The 21,764-nt window shown below is 36.5% G+C and overlaps 3 protein-coding genes across 4 annotated transcripts in view; 1 reads left to right on the plus strand and 2 right to left on the minus strand.

Annotated features, from left to right (window-relative positions):
• LOC120547023 (exostosin-1) overlaps window positions 1–21,764 on the plus strand; it is a 334,390-nt gene that overhangs the window by 150,316 nt on the left and 162,310 nt on the right. The window lies entirely within an intron of this gene.
• Window positions 287–2,722, minus strand: LOC120547024 (dicentracin-like). 2 transcript variants are annotated; one of them, XM_039782375.1, is made up of 4 exons: window positions 2,589–2,722; window positions 2,317–2,435; window positions 728–767; window positions 287–607 (listed from the first exon to the last, which is right to left on the minus strand). In XM_039782375.1, the coding sequence occupies exons 2-4, from the start codon at window positions 2,432–2,434 to the stop codon at window positions 508–510; spliced, it is 258 nt and encodes an 85-aa protein (XP_039638309.1). In that variant the 5' UTR covers window position 2,435; window positions 2,589–2,722; the 3' UTR covers window positions 287–507. The 2 variants fall into 2 exon arrangements, with proteins under 2 accessions (XP_039638309.1, XP_039638308.1); XM_039782374.1 differs by having other exon boundaries at window positions 287–610.
• On the minus strand, window positions 11,145–12,572 carry LOC120547025 (moronecidin-like). The gene is made up of 4 exons (XM_039782376.1): window positions 12,449–12,572; window positions 12,096–12,226; window positions 11,749–11,788; window positions 11,145–11,418 (listed from the first exon to the last, which is right to left on the minus strand). Exons 2-4 carry the CDS (start codon window positions 12,223–12,225, stop codon window positions 11,346–11,348), a joined length of 243 nt encoding a protein of 80 aa, XP_039638310.1. The 5' UTR covers window position 12,226; window positions 12,449–12,572; the 3' UTR covers window positions 11,145–11,345.

Consider the following 21,764-nt stretch of genomic DNA (forward strand, 5'->3'; position numbering starts at 1 on the left):
TGTATAGGTTTAGCAGTTATTGGACTGTATAGTAGGTGTCATTATTAGGTGTCATTAATAATCTGACAACAATAGTAAACAAAATGGGATATGTCAAACACTTTTTTTGGAGGCTCTTGCTGCCTTAAACTGACACAAATGAGAATTACAAGAACGTGATGCCTTGAGATCTACCAACATTTTTTTACAAAGCAAAAAAAAAAACATTTTTCTTTATCGTCACTGTAAATCTTAACATAAAATCACAGGAACGTATTCCCTCCCCAAGTAAGAACACAGCAGAGTGTTTGATGTTTTGCTTTGCGGTTTTATTCATCAGGACAGTTTGCAATAGCAAGCCATTTCACATTTTTCAAAACCAATTATATCTTTGATTCATCATCCTCATATTATCTGATTTTACTGGTTTGCCTCTCCATTGGCTTTCTGCATTGTAAAGCACAAAGCTATTGAATCTAAAGGGCTATGCGTTTAGCCCCAAAACAATATAGCTGTTTTTGTTTCAATTCAGCGCTGATAAGGTTCAGCATCTTTCACATCCTCCGGAGGTGGTGTAGGTGGCGGGTTAGCCCTGCCTCCTTCTTTATTCTGCCATTTAGGTCCATACCTACTTAAGAGGGAGACATTAAAATACAGATTTCTTAGTTTTTTAGTTAGTTTTTAAGTTTCTTAGTTTAATTGTCTTTTTTCATATTAACAGCAATTACTCCTAATAATAAGTCCTTACCTTCTCTCCATCTTCTTCATGTCACGATTGTATTTGTAATCTAAACAAAGAAAGAAATGAAAATATGATCTTATTATTCTATTACTAAACACAATTTAATCATGTTTAAAATATTGTGCTGGTGTGTGCTTTTTTCCATCTCCTTCATGTCACTCTTGTATTTATGCTCTTAACAGACAATTAAATGGACATGTGATCTTATTATATTATTACTTAACAAAATTTAATGTTAAAAATAATCTGTTCATTTATGGCACTCTTGAGTGTCATTGTTGTTCTGATTATTTCCAAGATGAAGATGACATTACATCAAAAGAATGTAATGTCAGCAAATAGTGAATCTATTTAGTATTATTTAATATTCAGTAAATTATTAAAAAAATTATCAATTCACAGAAAGTGCTCGTGAGATTGATCAGCATACAGCTTTCCTTCCACAAGACAAACGCATACAAGACATTGTCATACACAATACAAATTACTTCCTAATATCTATTGTGGTTGACTTACCAACAAATACACACAAACCATAAAACTGTAACAAACCCATCACAGTGAGTGTTATCAGTATGGAATCAGTTTGTGTCTTAAGTAACATAAGAATTTAAGAGAGAATAACACTGACTGAAAGAAAAAATGTAATCTCAAAAGTAGAAATTACAACTTGAAAACTAATTAGTTGTGTGAACTATTGGTCTTTTACTTTTTTGATATTTTCCTTTGCTTCTTTCTCATTGATCATGACTTTTGCTTTCACTGTAAACTTGGCAGCTATGCTGCCTGCTCCCTCCTTTGCTATGCCTGACTTTTTGTTTGCAGTTGGTGGGTTACACCTCACACTCACACACCTTTTTTGTTAGCAAATTAAATGCTCTAGGTGTGGGAAGAAGAAATTAATTTTCAAAAGAATTGTGATTTTTTATCTTCTATTATTCTAAATCAATACACAATTTCCTTTTCTATTTATTTTACCGACAATTATGGATCGAACAAGAATCCCATGTTATGGTTGTAAAATAAAGAATAATGTTTGTGCCACAGTGCCTTGATTTTATTTATCCAAATGGCCAAATATGGCTGCCCATTGAATTTTAAAGCTGATTCACATACTACAGCTCCTCCCGGTCCCACTGATGCCCAGCATGTCCATATCTACCGTGGAATTGAATTTAGCCAACGAAACATTGCTTTGGTGACTTACAAATCAAATATTGTCTAAATATCAAGGGTAAAACTGGGTTTAATGTTGTTGAGAAGTGAAAAACTTGGTTACAGTTCATATGACTGTAGTTTTAACAGCATTTGAATAACGATAACTACGTGATCAAAATAGCTTTGTTTCAGCCATGTTTAACCAAGATGTATTGACATATTTGACCTGCTAATTAACAACAATGCTAAACAACAAAAATAATTATTTAAATCAATACATACTGGGATACATTATGCACAAAACATTGGTGATTTATTAAGACATACAATACATTCTGTGGATATATTGCTTGTTTTCTATTCTAGTACGTTTTGTCTGTCAGCTTATATCATAAATCTACCTATTTATTGTCAGTGGACACACAATATGAGTTTACCTCTTGATGCTTGTTTTGCACCTCTCCACATGGCTTTCAGACGTTTAAAGAAACACTCCCCGGGTTCGGCCATGAGGACGACCAGCGTCAACACAAGAAAGATCATAACACACTTCATCCTGAAAAACGAAAACACATCACCTGTCACTCGAAAAACAAAATAATTCATCCAACAATATAGCAGGGCTACAATTCATAGTATATATTTGGTGTCGATGCTTATCACAAATCTCAAAGACTTTGTATTAAATGAAGAAGAAAACAAGTTTTACCTGATTGATAGTCTGAGCCAAAAGACCCGTAAAGAGAGCAAAGTGAGATTCAACAGGCAATGTGAATCTCAGTGCCTACTGTACCATCTGTGAAGTACTTGTGTCTTTATAAAGCAACTGATGCCACAACGTTGTGTTAGTCATTGTATTTTGCAATGTTGAGTTCTGTAGGAGGATGATAAGATAAACCTACAGATATTCAGGATGTCAAGTCATGTTTTTAAAGCAGTGGGTAATTGGGTAATCTGTTGGGAAACATCTCTAACTGCAAATTCCAATAGCTCCAGGATTTCTTTCTTAAGGATTTGGTCATGTCAAAAGCTTATATATCTTGGCTCAAGATAAAAAAAAGTTGTCATCAAAGGTTCATAGCACTGCTGTTACGGCCTCTCTAAAAGGCTCTAAAGGAGACTGGAACATATGAAGGATGCCAAGACCTTTTTTACTACATACAACTACATACAACTTTGTTTTTAATTGTGATCAATTAACTCAAAGGTCAAAGAAACTAATAAATGGGGTCAATCCCAGCCAAAATGAACAAAAGATGGTAAAGTCACTGAGCCAACCCTGCTGTGGCCAGTCACACCCAGCTCTCTAATCATCATCTCCCTAAACTTACCTAAATAAGAAACTAACCTAAACTAACTTGAACCAATAAGTTGCGGTCTCCAAACCAAACTATAATACCAAAACCCAACATTTTAACACATGTGGGAAGCCGGATGAAATGTCTCCCAAAAAACTGTGCTGCAGACTGTGTTCCCCCACATACTACTCTATACATACACATACTATATATATATATATATATATATATATATATATATATATATATATATATATATATATATATATTATAATTAATGTTAGTCCCTGTCGCTGCCATGTTGTTTGTGTAACTCTATGGCAAACTCGCGGGGGGAGGGCTGAGCCCGTTCGGAGCAACGGGAGCCCAGAGGGGAGCGTCGGCGGATCTTAAGGAGAAAATCGATTTTCATTTAAACAAATCAACGTTAACTACACATTTGAGTTAATCGATCAAATCGATTTATTGCCCAGCCCTAGGTGTGACACCTTACCCTGTTATCATTCTTATTATTATAGAGCTTTGGTGACATCATGTAACTGCCAGCAAAGGTGCACTCAACTCACACCTCACTAATCAGCCAAGGACTGGGCAATGCATATTATGTATTATATTGACATTGATATATGAAGCTGGATATCTTCTTAAATTTTGGATGTCGTAATATCGTGTTATGACACTAGTGTTGTCTTTTCCTGGTGTTAAATGCTGCCTTACACTAAAGTCATGTCATTTTCTGAACTTACCCGACTTACTAGCTGTTTTATTATTTGCCATTACCCATTTAGTCATTGTATCCAGATTACTGGTGATTAGTTATAAAAACTCTCATTGTGTAAATATTTGATGAAAGCACCAATAGTCAACCCTACAATATCGTCATCAATGTATTTGGTCAAAAATATTGTGATATTTTATTTTTTCGATATCACCCAGCACGCAATTAATAGTTTTTGACATGCTCTTAGATAGGGTTGGGCCTTGTTTGGATTTTAACGATTCTGATTCCAATTCCGATTCTTCCTTTCGATTCCGGTTCTAATCGGTTCTCGATTCCGATTCTTTGAGGGGTGGAGTTGAAACGGGTCACATGCCTATTTTCACAAATAAGAGGAAAGTTTTTTTTTTTATTTTGATTCAAAGGTGGTTTGCGGTTTTACAGCTTTTTCAACGTAAAATATAGCCACACTAGAGCACCGCTTACTGTGCTCCAAGGCTGCAACACAACAAGCACCTGGCCGCTACGGAAACCCAAACTTGCGCATGTTAAATTGGGATGTGATGATCGGATTTGAAACCAAATCCTCCAAACGATTCCAAAACGATTCCAATAAAGAAACGATTCCGATGGAATCGTAATTTTTGAAACGATTCCAATTAGGAATCGGTTCTCGATGCCCAACCCTACTCTTAGACCACACGTCACTTTTCTCACACAATGACAAACACTAACGAAAACTTCCCACTTTGAAAAGAGAACACTGCCAGTGCACAGACAGCACTGTGCAACAGCAGCACAACAAAACACTGTGGCCAAGTGACCCGTCGTTTGGATTTTGAGCATCTATTCATGCTGTTATGGTACTGGTACTTGGAGCGCCTAAAAAGACTTGAGAAAGACTCACTTTTCAGCAACAATTTATTAGACAAATAGAAGAGCTTTATTTTATTTATTTAACCAGGCAAGTCATAAAAAAAGAATTCTTTTTTACAATGGCAACCTGTCAAAAGGCAAAGCCTCTTAAAGGATGGGGACAGAGACTAAAAGAGAAATATCAAAAGTTAAAAAGACATCAGCACACATCCAAACATTTTCAACACAAACTTACTTACAATTACATGTGACAGAAACATTACATTGCTGAAATGTGTATTTAAGGTAACAATGTTTCGGTCCCTTGGACTTCATCAGGAATATGAGCATCTTAATATTGTATGAGCAGGATAATTAATATAATTAATAAATTAATAAAATTCAATTCATAAAATGGAAATATCCTTTCATATGAATTATACATGTCCTCTCAAATTGGGTGGAAAAAGACATACAGAATCATTTGTTGCTCTGTTTTTCAGTGTATCCTATTACCAGTTTGGTATATACATGTTGGAGTGATTATGTTGGAAGCATATGACCATCTTTATAGTGATGATCTGACTTTGTGGAGTGTCAAGAACATGCAGCCATTTTGGTATGTTTTGGTGTTTTGAGGCACGGCAGCATTGTCCAAAATCAGCTATTTCTGATTCTATATTTATTCATTCATTCTATCTATAGCTAAGCTATTGGTGGAGGTTTTGTAGTGTTTGTCTTAGCTGCAGCTCAGTTTTTCTTTATATCTATTTGTTTAAAGTAGGCCAGTGCTTTTCAAGCGCCGTTGTGGATCTTTCCTGGGAAAGAGCTTTTGGACATTGAATGTTTAAAATGGCAAAAATGTAAAAACCTTCCACTGCATATATTATTGTTTCAAAAGAAGCCAGCCAGACTTTGTGTTCAAAAAGGGGAATTCTGCAATGGCTGCCACTGCTCACAGAGCTTGTCTGGAATCAGTCCTTTTTTGGGGGTTAAAGTAGTGAGGAGACCTCCCGCAAATGTTTTTTTTAACATTAACTCAGGGAAAACATATGACATTAAGACCCTTCAGCATAACAAGCTTTCCTTAATTTCCCTTAAGAATTTAGCTCTCAGTGATTACTTTTTGTAGAGTAATTATTGGTGTAGCTTATCAAATAGCATGTCCAACTCTGTACATTTCAACATTTAAATGCTTGCTGAGTGGCAGGAGTGTATAGGTGTATAGTTTTGTCCATTATTGCACTTTATAGTAGGTGAAAATGTTTATTGTATTCAGATATACAAAATAGTAAAACTAATAATGTATGTGATGTTTTATTTAGCAGAATTACCTTATGTTGTTTTATCCTATCCAATATTTCCTATATTTCTAAGCAGATTTTCTATGCTGTATTCTGATAAAATAAAATTTGCTCAACACATAAAGGAACACTTCATTCTTCACTTTATCAAAAACATTGAAAATCACCAAATTTGGAGATACATGGTTTTAATACATGTTCATCTGAAAAGTAACTAAAGCTGTCAAACAAATGTAGAAAGTGTAAAAAGTGGAATATTTGCCTCTGAGATTTAGTGGAACAGAAGCATTGCATTAAATGGAATTACTAAAGTAAAGTACAAGATATCAGCAAAGTAATTTAAGTACATGTACTTAGTTACATTCCACCAGTAGTAACTATGTACATGAATTGACTGACATAAAACTGCAATACAAAAATATAGGGTATTTTTGGATTTATTACTCCAGTGTGTTCTACTTCATATTCACTAAAGTAATAAATCCAAAAATACCCTATATTTTTGTATTGCAGTTTTATTCATCATCACAGTTTGCAGTAGCAATATCATATGATATATCATTTCAGAAAACCATTTGGAGCCGATGCCTAATGATCACTACATGATTCCTGCAAACCGGAGACTACAGTTTGTTTGCTAATTCAGTTGTTTCTTGTGTTTCAAAGCATTAAGCGTCATATTTAGGGCGGCATTGATTCCCCCACTCCAGTGCAGCTTAAATCATCATCTCAATCATCTTCATGAACTCTCAGCCCTGATAGTCTTCAGGTTGTGACTTTAGGTCTTGGTATTGTTTTATCCCAAACCTAAGTCAAAGAAGGAATTAAGATACAGATTTGAGTTAGTAAAATCCTGAAAAATTCACCATTCAAGGAGACATCATATACTTTTGTGAAAATATTCTATCAATACAAAATATAATTCCAAATAAGAGTAAACACTCGTCATGAGTCCTTACTTTGCTGCTGACCCCAGCACCGGGCGGTAAGGTTTGGTTGCTACATAGACGAGGAGATACGGATAAAGTCACATCAAAACAATGTCATAGTTATTATTTAGTACAATTTAAAAAATTTAAAGTAAAATATATAACTGCTCTTGTGGCCCCAAGTGGAGGCTGCTGTATAAACATATAGTGAATGGAATAAAGGCTTTATTTTAAACATGTAAAAAAAATACAATAAAAGCTAAAAGAACAAAAACAATATTAACTTGGCATGCATAATCTTATTTAGTCCTACCCCTTCTCCACTTCTCATTAATAATCTTAAAAATGACTGTGTATACTTATCATGTCCTATCCTAACACATTTTTTACACTTTGCTACATATTTATATACCCACACACTAACAAAAAACATACATATTTACATACAGTATGTATACATCCGGGCTGCACGATATGAGGAAAATAGGCAGTATGCGATAACATTGTTGAATATCGTGATAACGATATTACTTGTGATAAATAAACAGATATTAAAGTGTACTCAGTTCTGCATTTCTGCTGCTTTCAGTATCCTGTTAAAAAACAACAAGTTGCTTGTTCAATTTAAAACAAAGGATATCATTTCCAACATGGATTTATTGAAGAAAGTGAACATATAAAAGGCACAAAACAAAAATAATGTAATGCACACCAAAACGTATGATATTCTACGAAACTAGGAGACTGCCAGCTGGTCGTGTGACGCCGGCTGGCTACGAGCTCCATGAAGCCGAGCGTCAGTTGCTAGTTGTTTAAGCCGCTACAGAGTTTCGCGACGCGAGCTACGGACCTCCGTCACAGCTCGGTCATATCAGCGGCAGTCAGTAGATGTCTTTTGCCGAAATGGGTGACTTTGAGCCGGGTACAGAGCACCGCGAGATGCTGCTATTTTCGGCGGATATTACGGTTCAATTTAATACACAAAATATAAGCGTTTTGCTGCGACCAAAGTTAAGATTAGGCACCAAAACTATTAGTTAAGATTAGGAAAAATATCGTGGTTTGGAGTAAAACACTCCCAAGGAACACACATTTCCTGGGTGAAAGTCTATAGTTTACCCCGGGAAGCGAACTGCGCTGCCTGGCTTGAAAGTCCTGTGTTTTAACACCCACCCATCACCCCGACCACCTCGTTCTTATACAGCGGCAGTCAATGTAGTAATTACAGCAAAAATAAACGTGGAATGCTTACGAATTACGTAGCTTTTTGAACGAATGGAACAAATAGTTTATTGCGCCAGTTGATATCGCAATGACATAAAAGAAATACTTTGTGCAGCCCTAACATCCACCATAAAAATGAATAGTAATTAAATAATCTGTGAGAACACCTGGTCAAAACCCTTCTTCCTCCCTGTACCTTGTAAAACAATATTTCTGTAGCACTTATTGATTTAGGTCATGCTTTAGCACTGCACTCAATCTGTTCCACATCTTTATTCCATATAGAAATAAACATTTTAGTTGTACGGACAAATATGTTTTAAGTCAAACTCCCCTCTAGACAAAGTGTAGTAAAATAAACTCCTAAATGTGTATTTTGGATGTTTTTTCCCAATAGTCTGAAAGAAGACATGCTACAGAAGCTAAATAGCCCAAAAATTCAATGACGGTTTAGCATGGGCTGTGTCCCCCTTAAGCTTTTCAAACTCCAAATAACTAACAAAAATGTATTTCAAGTTTTTTTTATGCATGTTTCATACTGCATGTTTTATACTAGTGCCTTGTCCTCAGCTGACTGTCTAAAGTAACTCGTGAGGAGCTCAACTTATTCAACTTGTGATTTACCTTTCCATGCTTTTTTTCCGTTATTCCAAATGGAATGAATCCCTTTAAACCCCCTACACTCCACGGGTTCAGCCATGAAGATGACCAGCGTCAGCACCAGAAAGATCACAAAACACTTCATCCTAAATAAAAAACAAAGACACATCACAGTGGCCACGTCCAGAATCTGTTCTCTTCATTCACTACATTAATTCCTCCAACAACATAACAAGTCGTGATATATATCCAGTGGCAGAGCCCATCACATATTCCTAAGACTTTGCATTCATTAAAGTTACAGGACGAATAAATCTTATTTTCTTACCTTACGTGAGCAGTGTGAGATGTATAGGTGATGTGAACACCGAAGTTGTGAGATGCCTGTCCTTTTTATAAGGACAGAGATCTGTCATTATTCATTCATTTCTCAGCCTAAGTTTTGAATTTGGTTACCTTGTATTTCACAATGTATTTGCAACGTCACATTATCCAGATGATGACAAGATGTTGATCTAATCTCAAAATCCCACTTCTACAATTTTAAGGTTTTTGAGACGTGGGAAAGTGGTTAGACTACAGATAGTTTCTTCTGTTAGGAGAAGACATCCTCAAAATTAATTCAACTTTCATTACTTACATTTGAAAAACAGTCTGAATGTGGCGGTCACACATACAGGTACGTATGAAATGCGGAGGGATCAATACCTTTCTCTAATTGAAGTGATTCAACAATTGCAAGTCTGCAGCAATAAAGAATAGGTTCTCAAGTCTGAAAACAAGAGTCAGTTGCCCATATGTACATCAAAACAGGTTTTGCATACTGTAACTGTTTCTCCTGTCAATACTGGCTAATAAATCCTAAAAGGATTTGACCCTTGTGTTGTCCTCCTGGGTCAAAATTAACACTTTTTTAGATACTGTTTTGACATTTTTGTCCCACGCGTTCCTTGCTATTTTCAATGTTTTTGTCACTTTTTTTTCCATTACCACCAATATCTTCACCACTAGAACCAACTTGTTACCACTAGCTTTACTCTGATTCTCCACTGGGCGCATATGTGCTGCGTTACGGTTTATTTCCATCCTCCGCCACGCGCCATACCACACCGGGAGCGCCTCATAAGCGGAGCATCTTGCCTGCCCGACTCCCAGATTTTATTGTCTCTACAAGTACTTTACAGAACAATCACATGTTTATTAAGGTAGTATCCACCTTCCACTCTAAGAAAATAGGGGTTAGACTTATTTTTGGAATTCATGGTCAATAAACCTAATTTATTTGAAATTGTCTAATTTTTGTGTTAGAAAAAAGCTGAAAATATGAATGATTTTGACTAAAGGTTAGGATCAGAGTAATGAAGGTAATGGATAATCACAGATATATCAAAGTTTAGTCAGGATAATGCTATAAAATTGAATAAAACACCCAAAATTCAATGAAAGTAGAGATCTGGTACGTACTTGATTTTACTTCAGTGTTTAATGGAACCATCCATGTTATCTTGGGGCAGTTTGGTTGCAAAGCACCATATTCAACCCTACAATATCGACATTGATGGTTGGATTTAGTCAAAAATATCATGATATTTGATTTTTGTATCCCTATCGCCCAGCTCTATATCAGCCACAACAGTTTAAAAACACCTGTGTGGATGTACACAGCCTTCAATCTGTGCTACAGTTGCAACATTCAGCTGCAACAATCACTTCATTAATTGATATCACAGAAAATGTATCAGCAATTATTTTTGATAAATGATTAATGATTTGAAAATGAAAATGCCAAACATTTGATGGTTCCAGCTCCTTAAATGTGAGAATCAGCTGCTTTATAGTACATTGAATATCTTTGGCTTTTGGAAAAAAGGCATTTGATGACAGTCATTTTCATTTGATGGTCAATTTGGCGTCTTGGAAATGGTAATTCACATATTTTTGATGTGTTATAGTCCCAATGATGAACTTTGGTCTGTCTCGTGGCTGTTTAAATGTGCTATATAAAAAAATGAACTTGAACTTGAGTCACTGTTGTGTATTATTGTGGTTGTGAATTATGTCTTTTGCATTATATATTTTATATATACAAAAATGTATAATCAAATATTGACAACATGAACTTTACTTCCTGCCTGAATTAAAAAAAATTCCCAAAGACTCATGCTTACGAGACACATGTGGAACAGTGATTATCTTATAAACTGATTAAACCACTTTTCTTTCTTTTTTTTATCTACCAGAGTTCATATAAATATTTACCGTACCTAAGACTTAAAAGGCAATCTTGAAATAACATAACAGGAACTTATTCACTTTAATAAAACCACAAAGCAGAGATGACGTTTTTATATTGCAGTTTTATTCAGCAGTTTACAATATTTAGCAATTTTTTTTTTGTCAAAACCAATTGCCACTGTGCCAAAAGTCACTACATCTCAAGTGCTTGATGCAAACTTGAGACAGCCAGTTTGTTAAATCATACGCTTGTTTCTTGCAGAAAGCTATAGCAAAAAAACAATTTCTTCAGAATGACCAGACTCACTTAAAGATCACAAAATCTGGCTCTTGTTGATCGTCGTCCGCTCTTCCTCTTTGTTGGTACTGCGCTCTTCTAGAGAAGAGAATTACAGATTTAAAAAAATCACTGACTTTTGCAATACTTTTTCCAAATAAAAATGACAGATTCACAGATTCTAGCTTTTGAAATTAGTGTGGTTTACTCTCTATTATATAGTTGTGAATTAATATTATTCAGTTTTGAATTGGTGGGAAGAAAACAAAGGTGATGGGTATTTTTTACTAATATCTAACATTTTGTTGATCAAATGTTTAATCAACAAATAAGATTCATACTCTGAATTTTTCAATGTTTTAGGTTTGAGGCTTTTTTTTAAATTTGGCTCATTGATATCAACTTTAACGAGTAGTCAGACATGCTTACCCTCGAGCCATCTTGAGCATTTTACGCTGAGTTCTGTAAGCTAAACAAACAAAGATGAAAATTAAACACAACATCTTGTTGTCATAGACAGTCAATTTATTGATATTTCAATATGTTTGAAATTAGTACAATAATGATGTTCTCTTTACTTAGGGTGAAGTTAGTGCTTTGGAGCAAATACAGCTGAGATGTCAGGACTAAATTAAAGACTTCAGAAAATCACAGAACATAGTGAAACTTGTAGCTTGGTACAGTCAATGGTGAAAATGTGATATATACTCGTGATCTATACTAAATTGTTGTTGACGGACTAAAGAAGAATGAGTATAAGAACACTTATTATTTACCTTTCCATCCCCCCCTGGCTCCTTTGTATACGGCCTTGGCCCCTCTCCACAAAGATTTAAAGAAACACTCCCCGGGTTCGGCCATGAGGACGACCAGCGTCAACACAAGAAAGATCATAACACACTTCATTCTGAAAAGCAAAAACACATTTTGTACAAAGTTGTCATCAAAGTTTTTTTTCGAGATAAAAACAGTACTTATCTTCTAATATAATTTCTTAGCTGTCACATATCTCTTCGATCACTTAAGGATTTCATCTAATAAGGATACATGTCATAATAGTTCTAACGTGTGAATCTGCATCAGGATTTTGGATTAAATCAAGTAAAATGAAGAGGAAATATTTTTTTACCTGCCCACAGACTGATAGTCCGATTCAAAAGACTGATGTTAAAGAGAGCGAAGTTGGCAATTGTGGGATCTACAGCTGATGGGAATTTTTGTACCCAACAGTGAAATACCGATCACTTGTGGGTGGGGCCCTTTTTTCAGGCTCAGTAGATGTAGGTCTAACTTAACTTTCTAATCTGACGACTTCTTCAAGCTGTGAGGAAGTGGTTAGACTCAAGATTCAACTTCCATATATGAGGAGACTTTGCAAACTGAACAAAATGTAATGTAAAATGCAATGATATTATTGCTAGAGTGCACACTCCGTAAAACAAATAATCCATAGTCCGCACGGACAAAGCTAATTTATTCAGCACATTTTGCTTGGTGAAAAATGGAATGGTGGAATCCTCCTCTAAAGCCTGAATTAACTTTGTTTAAGGTCGACTGTGGTACTACATTTGTTCAAATGTTGACTGACTGAGGAGGTCATTACAATCATTTGGCAGCAATCTACAGATATCCCACACACACATCGGGAACAACTTGGGGTTCAGCAATCAATGGCTAGCCAATAGCAGATTTGAACTAAACCAACCCGTTCTCACTCCCAACTCGTAAAATACGGACGCTTGGTCAGTGGCTCAGCGACTACTCTCTACCACCACCAATGTGCAGCACCCACCCGGGCGACGCTCACCACACATCAGCTCGGCAAAGGGAGGGGAACATGTTTTTAGTGGTGGAGGACACCGGAGCACCCGGCGAAAACCTCATGCAGACATGGGGAGAATATGCAAACTCCACACAGAAAGTTCCAGGACAACAAGGGTTTCGAACTTGGTACCTTCTTGCTGTGAGGCCCCAGTGCTAACCATTGGGCCAAAAAATGCACAAATGAGCAGTTGTGAGGCCAAATATTGATGTGAATCTCTGTACCCTTTAAGTAATAATTTCTTCGGGCGCCTGGGTAGCTCACCTGGTAGAGCAGGCGCCCATATATAGAGGTTTACTCCTTGTCACAGCGGCCGCAGGTTTGACTCTGCCCTGCGGCCCGTTGCTGCATGTCATTCCCCCTCTCTCTCACTCTCTCCTTTCATGTCTTCAGCTGTCCTAGAAATAAAGGCCTAAATAAAAATGTTCAAGCTAAACTAAGGTTGAAATAATTGTCATTGTTTGTGCAATATTCAGTGAAAATATGTTTCTCTTTGCATTTTTGATTAAGTTCTGGGCACAGATGGCAAGGTGTTAATGTCAACTTCCACTGTCACTTCCTAGTTTAGCAAGCTGTGAGAAATGATTACTGTAGACTCAAAATTGTTTCATCTTGTGAGAATGAATACATTTTAGGATTTTTTCCAACTGGGATTCGACCATTAAAAAAAAAAAAGTGCACATAGGGTCGTGTTTGTCGAGGGATCAGTCCATAGCAGACACTTTGCTCTATCTAATATATTGTTTGTCATGTTGGTATTGTTGTTTTTTCAATTTACTATCCAACCACAAAATCTATTACAGTTGCCAACCTAAACAGATATCTTTAAATAACCAGGTCAGTACATACAGAATATGGCACATCTATGTTAAATTGTTAAATTAAACTGCAACCAATGACAAAATAAAATCACTCTTTGATGAATATCACACATTTGTTATATATCATTAAATAGCTGTATTACTTAAAGTGGCTCAAATGTCACCAATGAGAGTAGTGCCCCATAACTTTGACTAAAGGTGCATGGATTTTTCTAGAAAAGGAAGAATTGTAGCTTCTTTTTTTTGTCAGTAAAATGGTGTGAAAAAACAGCATGACTAAGGCATTTGAAAAAACTAAGGGAAATGGTCGACTTTCTTATCAGATGTCAAGTCACATTTGTGCAAGAACATTTAGCAACAATCAACACGTTGATGCTGATGAACAGCTTGAAAGCAACACCCAAAATTGACCAAGAGACACCCATCAGAACTTTTATGCAAGGGCTCAATCGCACCTACAGTATATTTAGTTTTGGTAAGCCAGTAAAAGAGCACAGATCCAAAAGTTTAATTTGGTTACATACAATTTATTTAGTCTAAAGTTTAAATTGCAACAATATATTCTGCAGTTTATTGGTGTTGCGTTCTCACCAGTTAACTTTAAAGAATGAGGCCTGTAGTTTCAGTTGGTCCTTTTGTTCTGTACATGCATTAAAAATGGTTTGGTTTCTCACCTGCCAAAACAAAGTGAAGGTTTCCATTAGGGGTGTGCATTGGCACTGCCCTCACAATTCGATTTGATTACGATTAACCAGGTAACGATTCGATTCAATTCGACTCTACGATGCATTACAATGCATCAAAATTCTACTGCACACAACAAGGCAAATTTTTCATTAGTCATGAGGCAATACAAGCAGTCAGATATTGAACAACAGATTTTATTGGCTGCTATGTGTGTATTATCACTCTCCTGTATATTTGATACAGAAGTAATTGAAACTTCACAACTTTATTGTCCACTCAAGGCCAGAAAATAAACAGTGACATAATCGATTATGGCACTTTGCCGCATCAATGCTGAATCGTGCATGCCCCACATTGCGATGCATCGCCGAATTGATTATTGTTGACACCACTAGTTTCCATGCTCATACTTTGTCCTTGGGAAGTGTCATCAGAGCTTCGACAGCCAAACAATGTGCATGTTAAAGAAAAGTAAAATGGTTAAACTTAATAACTTTTTATTTAAAGAATAGCATTATTTATTTAATTGTCTCGCACTTTTTGTGAGTTTCAGTAAATTCTTTCAGTTGCCTCTTTAAAAGTACTTTTTGCTGGATTGTAGAAGTTTTGCCAATTAAATGTTTCTGCCTCTCCTTTTAATTTGGATGCGTGTTAGATCAGTTACGTCTCACTGTTGAGGCAAAATGCAACCGTTTTGTAGTTCTCTGGTCTAGTTGGCTGAAAGTAATTCAATCGTGCATCACTGAATAAGTCACCCAAATTCATGTAAACCATAACCACTTGCCAAAAAAACTTTGACATTAAAATGTTGTTGTACACAATAATAAAAAGTCACTTTGATGAAACTTAAACTGTAGTTTGACACGGAAACACTGAACACTGAATTGAGGCTTCAGAATGCATTGTATTAACTCACAGCTCATATTTTTATGAGGCCTGTAACCAAGATTGTGGCTGAATTAAGAAAACAAATTGATAGTTTTTCCTTCATGTCCATGTCATCATCATCCGTGCAGTTTAGTGCTTTCAGATATTGAATATAGAACTCGCTTTCATTAAAAAAAAAAAATATATATATATATATATATATATATATATATATATATATATATATATTATTTGCATCAGCCCTCTCTGAATTTGACCGTGGAGATGACGGACCCTGGATCATTTTTAAGACGATACTTGAAAAACTAATTTACTAGTATGGAGTTGAGTCCACGTGTTCCTATTCGTGTCACAATACCTGCAGTAGATCTAATCTCGACCAGAAACTGAAGCCAGTCCACAGACATCTTTAAGAGTTAATATTATCTTTAAGTTCTTTATGTTTTTCAAGCAAAGTGTGAGGGATTAGATTCAGGATAATTTAGTGTTTCAAGAAAAAAGGTCATGCACTCCTTGAAAGACTCCGATAAATTGGGCTTTTATCTCTGTTTCAACGTAATGCTCGTTAGGAAGTTAGATTCAATTTACAAACATGAGAGTGGAGGTAACTCTAAGAGGTTGAAATATGGTGACCGATCCACTACAAATGCTGTGGTATTAACACAACATGAAGTCATCTTCCCAATTGATACCTTATTTAATTGATTTAAGTTTTAAAGTTCACATGCGTCTGTACACTTCAAGCACTCTCATGCACTCTGTAATCTCATTCATTTGACAAGACATATGATTGTGTCAGTTTTGGTTTGACAAAAAATAACTAACAGTAGGTAATTTAGTTTAGTTTAATATACCACCTTAATGTGTCACCTTAATTCATGCAGTGTCTTTTTAAACTCGTTTATAATCGATCCTGACCGAAAAGGTGTATGTTGAAGCATTTGCTTATTACACATACCTTTTTTACATTCTATTTTATTCACATTTTGTTCTTAGGTCCCTGAGAATCTTATTACATGTATTATTATTAATTTCTGTATGTTATATACATATTACATATTAACAGGCATATTACGTGCAGAAGATATAACAAAACTCAATTTAAAAAAAATGCATTCCCATTAGTTTACACATTGCCACCTACGCCTCACTTTTATACTGAATGAATTAAGATCGATTTGAAGGTATGACTCATTTATTTCTCATATAACTATACATTCTTGTATTTTTCTGGGTCTATTGGTTGAAAGTCTAACTTTCAAGTTTCAATTCCCCAGTCTCTTCTAATAAGAAGTTCAGAGTAGGTCTGGAGGTAGGATCAGGGGAGTCTCTTACTGGACTGGGAAATGTTTGAGAATGCAGCAGATGTGTTAGTGCTTGTGCAACAACCACTAATACTTTTTTTCAACCATGTTACGTAATTGTTGCTGCAATTTGCATGCATGCTGGAAATATATTTGTGGATTACACACAGAACCATATCATCACTCTCAGTCATAAGTTTAGGCAAATCCAAGTGTTTATTGTCCCTCCATTTTTAAATTGTCTGGACATTGTTGTCTACATTCAGTATATTGAAGTGGTAGTTAACTCAAACTGTGTTGGGGAAAAGGCAAAGAACAATTCAATTTTATTTATAGTAACAAATCATAACAAGAGTTATCTCGAGACACTTTACAGATAGAGTAGGTCTAGACCACACTCTATAATTTACAAAGCCCCAACAATTCCAATAATTCCCCCAAGAGAAAGCATTAGCAGTGGTTACAGCGACCGTGGCGAGGAGAAACTCCCTTTTAGGAAGAAACCTTGGCAGACCCAGACTCTTGGTAGGTGGTGTCTGACGGTGCCGGTTGGGGTTATGATAAACAGTGGCGTAATAGTCACAATAAAGATAATGGAACAGTGACTACAATAGTAGTCGTAGTAGTTCATGTCATAGCCGGGCACAGCAGGGCGTTACAGGATGTAACATGGCACAGCAGAGCATGGGTGATGCAGTGGACGCGGCAGGACGCAGCAGGACGTAGCCGGACATTGCAGGGAATCGCAGAGCTACGCTCATAACATAAGGACTCCGGGGAGTTAACTCCCCAGAGCTAGGTTAGTAACAAGTTAATCTGGGACAGGACACACATAAAAGGAAAAAAAAAAGAGAGAGCAGCTCATTGTGTCATAAGAAGGAAGGAACTTCCCCGGTAGTATAAAATAATAATAGAATGACTAAGAGAGGCAGGTTAAAGAGAGGTGCCTGGTCGGGCTAAAACTCTCCCCAACCGGATTGGGCTGTACTGGCCTGCCTCCCTCTACTCTCACTATATTATTGCATATATGATAGGTAAATCTGATGACTATAAAGAGAAGCAGAGAAAAGCAGGGGTGCTGTGTCTTTTGCTATACACCCTGCCCCGCCGGGCTAGGTGTACACTGCAACTCCTTACTCCTTAACTATAAGCTCTATCAAAGAGGAGAGTTTTAAGTTTAGTCTTAAATGTGGTGACGGTGTCTGCCCCCCGAACTCAGATTGGGAGCTGGTTCCACAGGAGAGGAGCCTAGTAGCTGAAGGCTCTGGCTCCCATTCTACTTTTAGAGACTCTAGGAACGACAAGTAACTCTGCATTCTGGGAGCGCAGTGCTCTAGTGGGACAATAAGGTACTAAGAGCTCCTCAAGATATGAAGGTGCTTGACCATTTAGAGCTTTGTAGGTCAGGAGAAGGATTTTAAAGTCAATCCTGGATTTTACAGGAAGCCAATGCAGAGAAGCTAATACAGGAGAAATATGATCTCTTTTCTTAGTTTTTGTCAGAACACGTGCTGCAGCATTCTGGATCAGCTGGAGAGTCTTAAGGAACTTATTTGAGCAACCTGACAGTAGGGAATTAGAATAGTCCAGCCTGGAAGAAACAAATGCATGGACTAGTTTTTCAGCATCGTTTTGAGACAGGATGTTCCTAATTTTAGCAATGTTACGAAGGTGAAAAAAAACTGTTCTAGAGGTTTGTTTTAAGTGGGCGTTAAAGGATATATTCTGATCAAAAATAAATCCTAGATTTCTAAAAGTAGTGCTGGAGGCCAGGGCAATACCATCCAGAGTAATTATATCTTCGGATAATGAGGATCGGAGGTGTTTAGGGCCCAGCACAACAACTTCAGTTTTGTTTGAGTTTAACATCAGAAAATTGTAGGTCATCCAGGATTTTATATCTTTAATGCATGCTTGAAGTTTTGCTAACTGACTGGTTTCGTCTGGCTTGATTGATAAGTATAATTTGGTGTCATCCGCATAACAGTGAAAGTTAATTGAGTGTTTCCTAATAATATTACCAAGAGGAAGCATATATAAGGAGAATGGAATTGGTCCAAGCACTGAGCCTTGTGGAACGCCATGGCTAACTTTAACGTACCTGGAGGATTTATTGTTAACATTAACAAATTGAGATCGGTCAGAGAAATAGGATTTAAACCAGCTTAGAGCAATTCCTTTAATGCCAACTAAATGTTCCAATCTCTGTAACAGGATGGTATGGTAGTGTCAAATGTAGCACTAAACAAGTCCTTTGTCTGCAGCAGTTAGAAGGTCGTTAGTAATTTTCACCAGTGCCGTCTCTGTGCTATGATGCTTTCTAAATCCTGACTGAAAGTCCTCAAATAAGCTATTGCTATGTAGAAAATCATATAACTGATTGGCAACTACCTTCTCAAGGATCTTGGAGCAAAAGGGAAGGTTAGATATAGGTCTATAGTTGCGTAAGACCTCAGGATCTAGGGTGGGTTTTTTCAGAAGAGGTTTTATCACAGCTACTTTAAATGACTGCGGTACATAACCTGTTAATAGAGACATATTGATCATATCTAGTAACAAAGTGTTAATCACGGGTAACGCTTCTTTAAGTAGCCTCGTTGGGATGGGGTCTAAGAGACAGGTAGATGGCTTTGCTGAAGAGACCTTTAACATTAATTGTTGAGGGTTTATAGGATAATAGCAGTTTAAGTATATGTCAGGTCTAGTCGTTCTTTCTAGCAGTCTGTCATTTAAAGGTGAACCGTTAGAGGTTGAGGGCAAGAGGTGATGAATAGTATCTCTAATTGTTTTTATTTTATCATTAAAGAAGCAAGTCTTTAATGATAAGAAAGAATGAAGTCATCACTACTCAGAGCTAGAGGAATAGATGGCTCAGTAGAGCTGTGGCTATCTGTCAGCCTGGCTACAGTGCTGAAAAGAAACCTTGGGTTGTTCTTATTTTCTTCTATCAGTGATGAATAATAGTCTGATCTGGCCTTTCTTAGGGCCTTCCTATAGGTTTTCAGGCTGTCTTGCCAATCTAAACGAGATTCTTCCAGTTTGGTGGAACATTTACTTTCAAGTTTTCGCGAGATTTGCCTCAATTTACGAGTTAGGGAGTTATACCAAGGTGCTAGTTTCTTTTACTTCATCGTCTTCTTTTTGAGGGGAGCAACAGAGTCTAAAGTAGTCCGCAGGCAGGCCGTAGCACCATCTACACAATTATCAATTTGAGAGGGACTAAAGTTAACATAAAGGTCCTCTGTTTTATTAAAGCATGGTAATGAGTTTAGTGCTGTTGGAATAGCTTCCTTAAATGTAGCTATAGCACTGTCAGATAGGCATCTAGTGTAGAAGCTTTTATCTAATTTTGTATAATCGGTTATTAAGAATTCAAAAGTTATTAAGAAGTGGTCTGATAATAAACGATTTTGCGGGAATACTATTACATCTTCAATTTTGATGCCATATGCCAGCACAAGGTCGAGGGTGTGGTTAAAACAGTGTGTGGCCTCATGCACACTCTGACTGAAACCAATTGAATCTAGTAGTGAGTTGAAAGCAGTACTAAGGCTATTGCTGTCAACGTCCACATGGATATTAAAATCACCTACAATAAGTACTTTGTCTGATTTGACTACACGTGATAAAAACTCTGAGAATTCCGATAAAAATTCAGAATATGGACCTGGTGCTCGGTAGACAACAACAAATATAATTGGCTGTACTGTTTTCCATGTTGGATGTTGAAGATTACGAGCAAGGCGTTCAAAAGAGTTATAATTTAGTTTAGGTTTAGGATTAATTAACAGGCTTGAATCAAATATGGCCGCAACTCTCCCTCCTCAGCCTGAGCCTCTAGGAATTTGAGTATTAATATGACTGGGAGGAGCCTCTTCATTTAGACTAACATATTCTTCATGGCCCAGCCAGGTTTCAGTAATACAGAATAGATCAATTTGATTATCGGATATCAATTTGTTTACTAGTACTGCTTTAGAAGACAGAGATCTGATATTTAGTAGTCCACATCTAATTTTCCTATCCTGTTCTATCATTGCAGTGGTAGTTTTAATTCCAATTAGGTTGTTAAGTATTGCCCCTCTTTTGGTTACCTTTGATTTAACTGATCTGAGTCTAGGAACAGACACCGTCTCATTTTTTGGGACAGGCTGTGGCTGACGTGAACTGGATGCTAATTTGACTATGTTTGCACCACTTTGTATGGTCTATTGTTGATTATAACTGGAATAGTACTAGTACTACATGTTACCCTGCAGAAAACATTTTCAGTACAAGCCTACACATTTGAGAGGAGTCAGATAAAACAACAAATTTCAGTCTCAACTTTAGTCAATCCCTGATATTTTACTAAACCTAAAGTATCTTTGTTGCCTAAACTTAACTAGTTCAGTTTGACAATGTTTACTATGTGTTTAAAACTGTTATTATGGTCACAGGAATGTACTTTCTGTTTACCACAAAAACTTTACCTATTGTAGATCTGCGCTGAACACATGCATTGCATGCTGACTGCTTGTTTTCTTGTGTTTCATTGTCGTTAAATGAGACAGAATTGAGGTTGGTGAACATTAGCATCAAATTATATACTTAATTAGAAGGGAAGGCCCCAGTGTGCCCATTTAAGACCTGGCATCATTCACCAGGCTCCTCAAATTTAGACAGTCGGTTCAGTCCATAACACAAGAAGAATCAGCAACATGTATCGCCTGGGAATGATAGTCCCATTACATATTTTTCTAAACTATAAGCTCTACCCTGAGAAATGTTTAGAATAAAATGCTAAAGTTTTTAGTTATTGTGGTCGGATGAACAAGTATATAAAGTGTCAATTACTTTTTGTGGCCAAAGTGTGGAATAGAAAGTACTCTATTAAATTATTTTATATAAAATGTTTGGATACAAATTTTTATACAAGTGTGA

This window comes from Perca fluviatilis, chromosome 18 (assembly GCF_010015445.1).
Source record: "Perca fluviatilis chromosome 18, GENO_Pfluv_1.0, whole genome shotgun sequence".
NCBI lineage: Eukaryota > Metazoa > Chordata > Actinopteri > Perciformes > Percidae > Perca > Perca fluviatilis.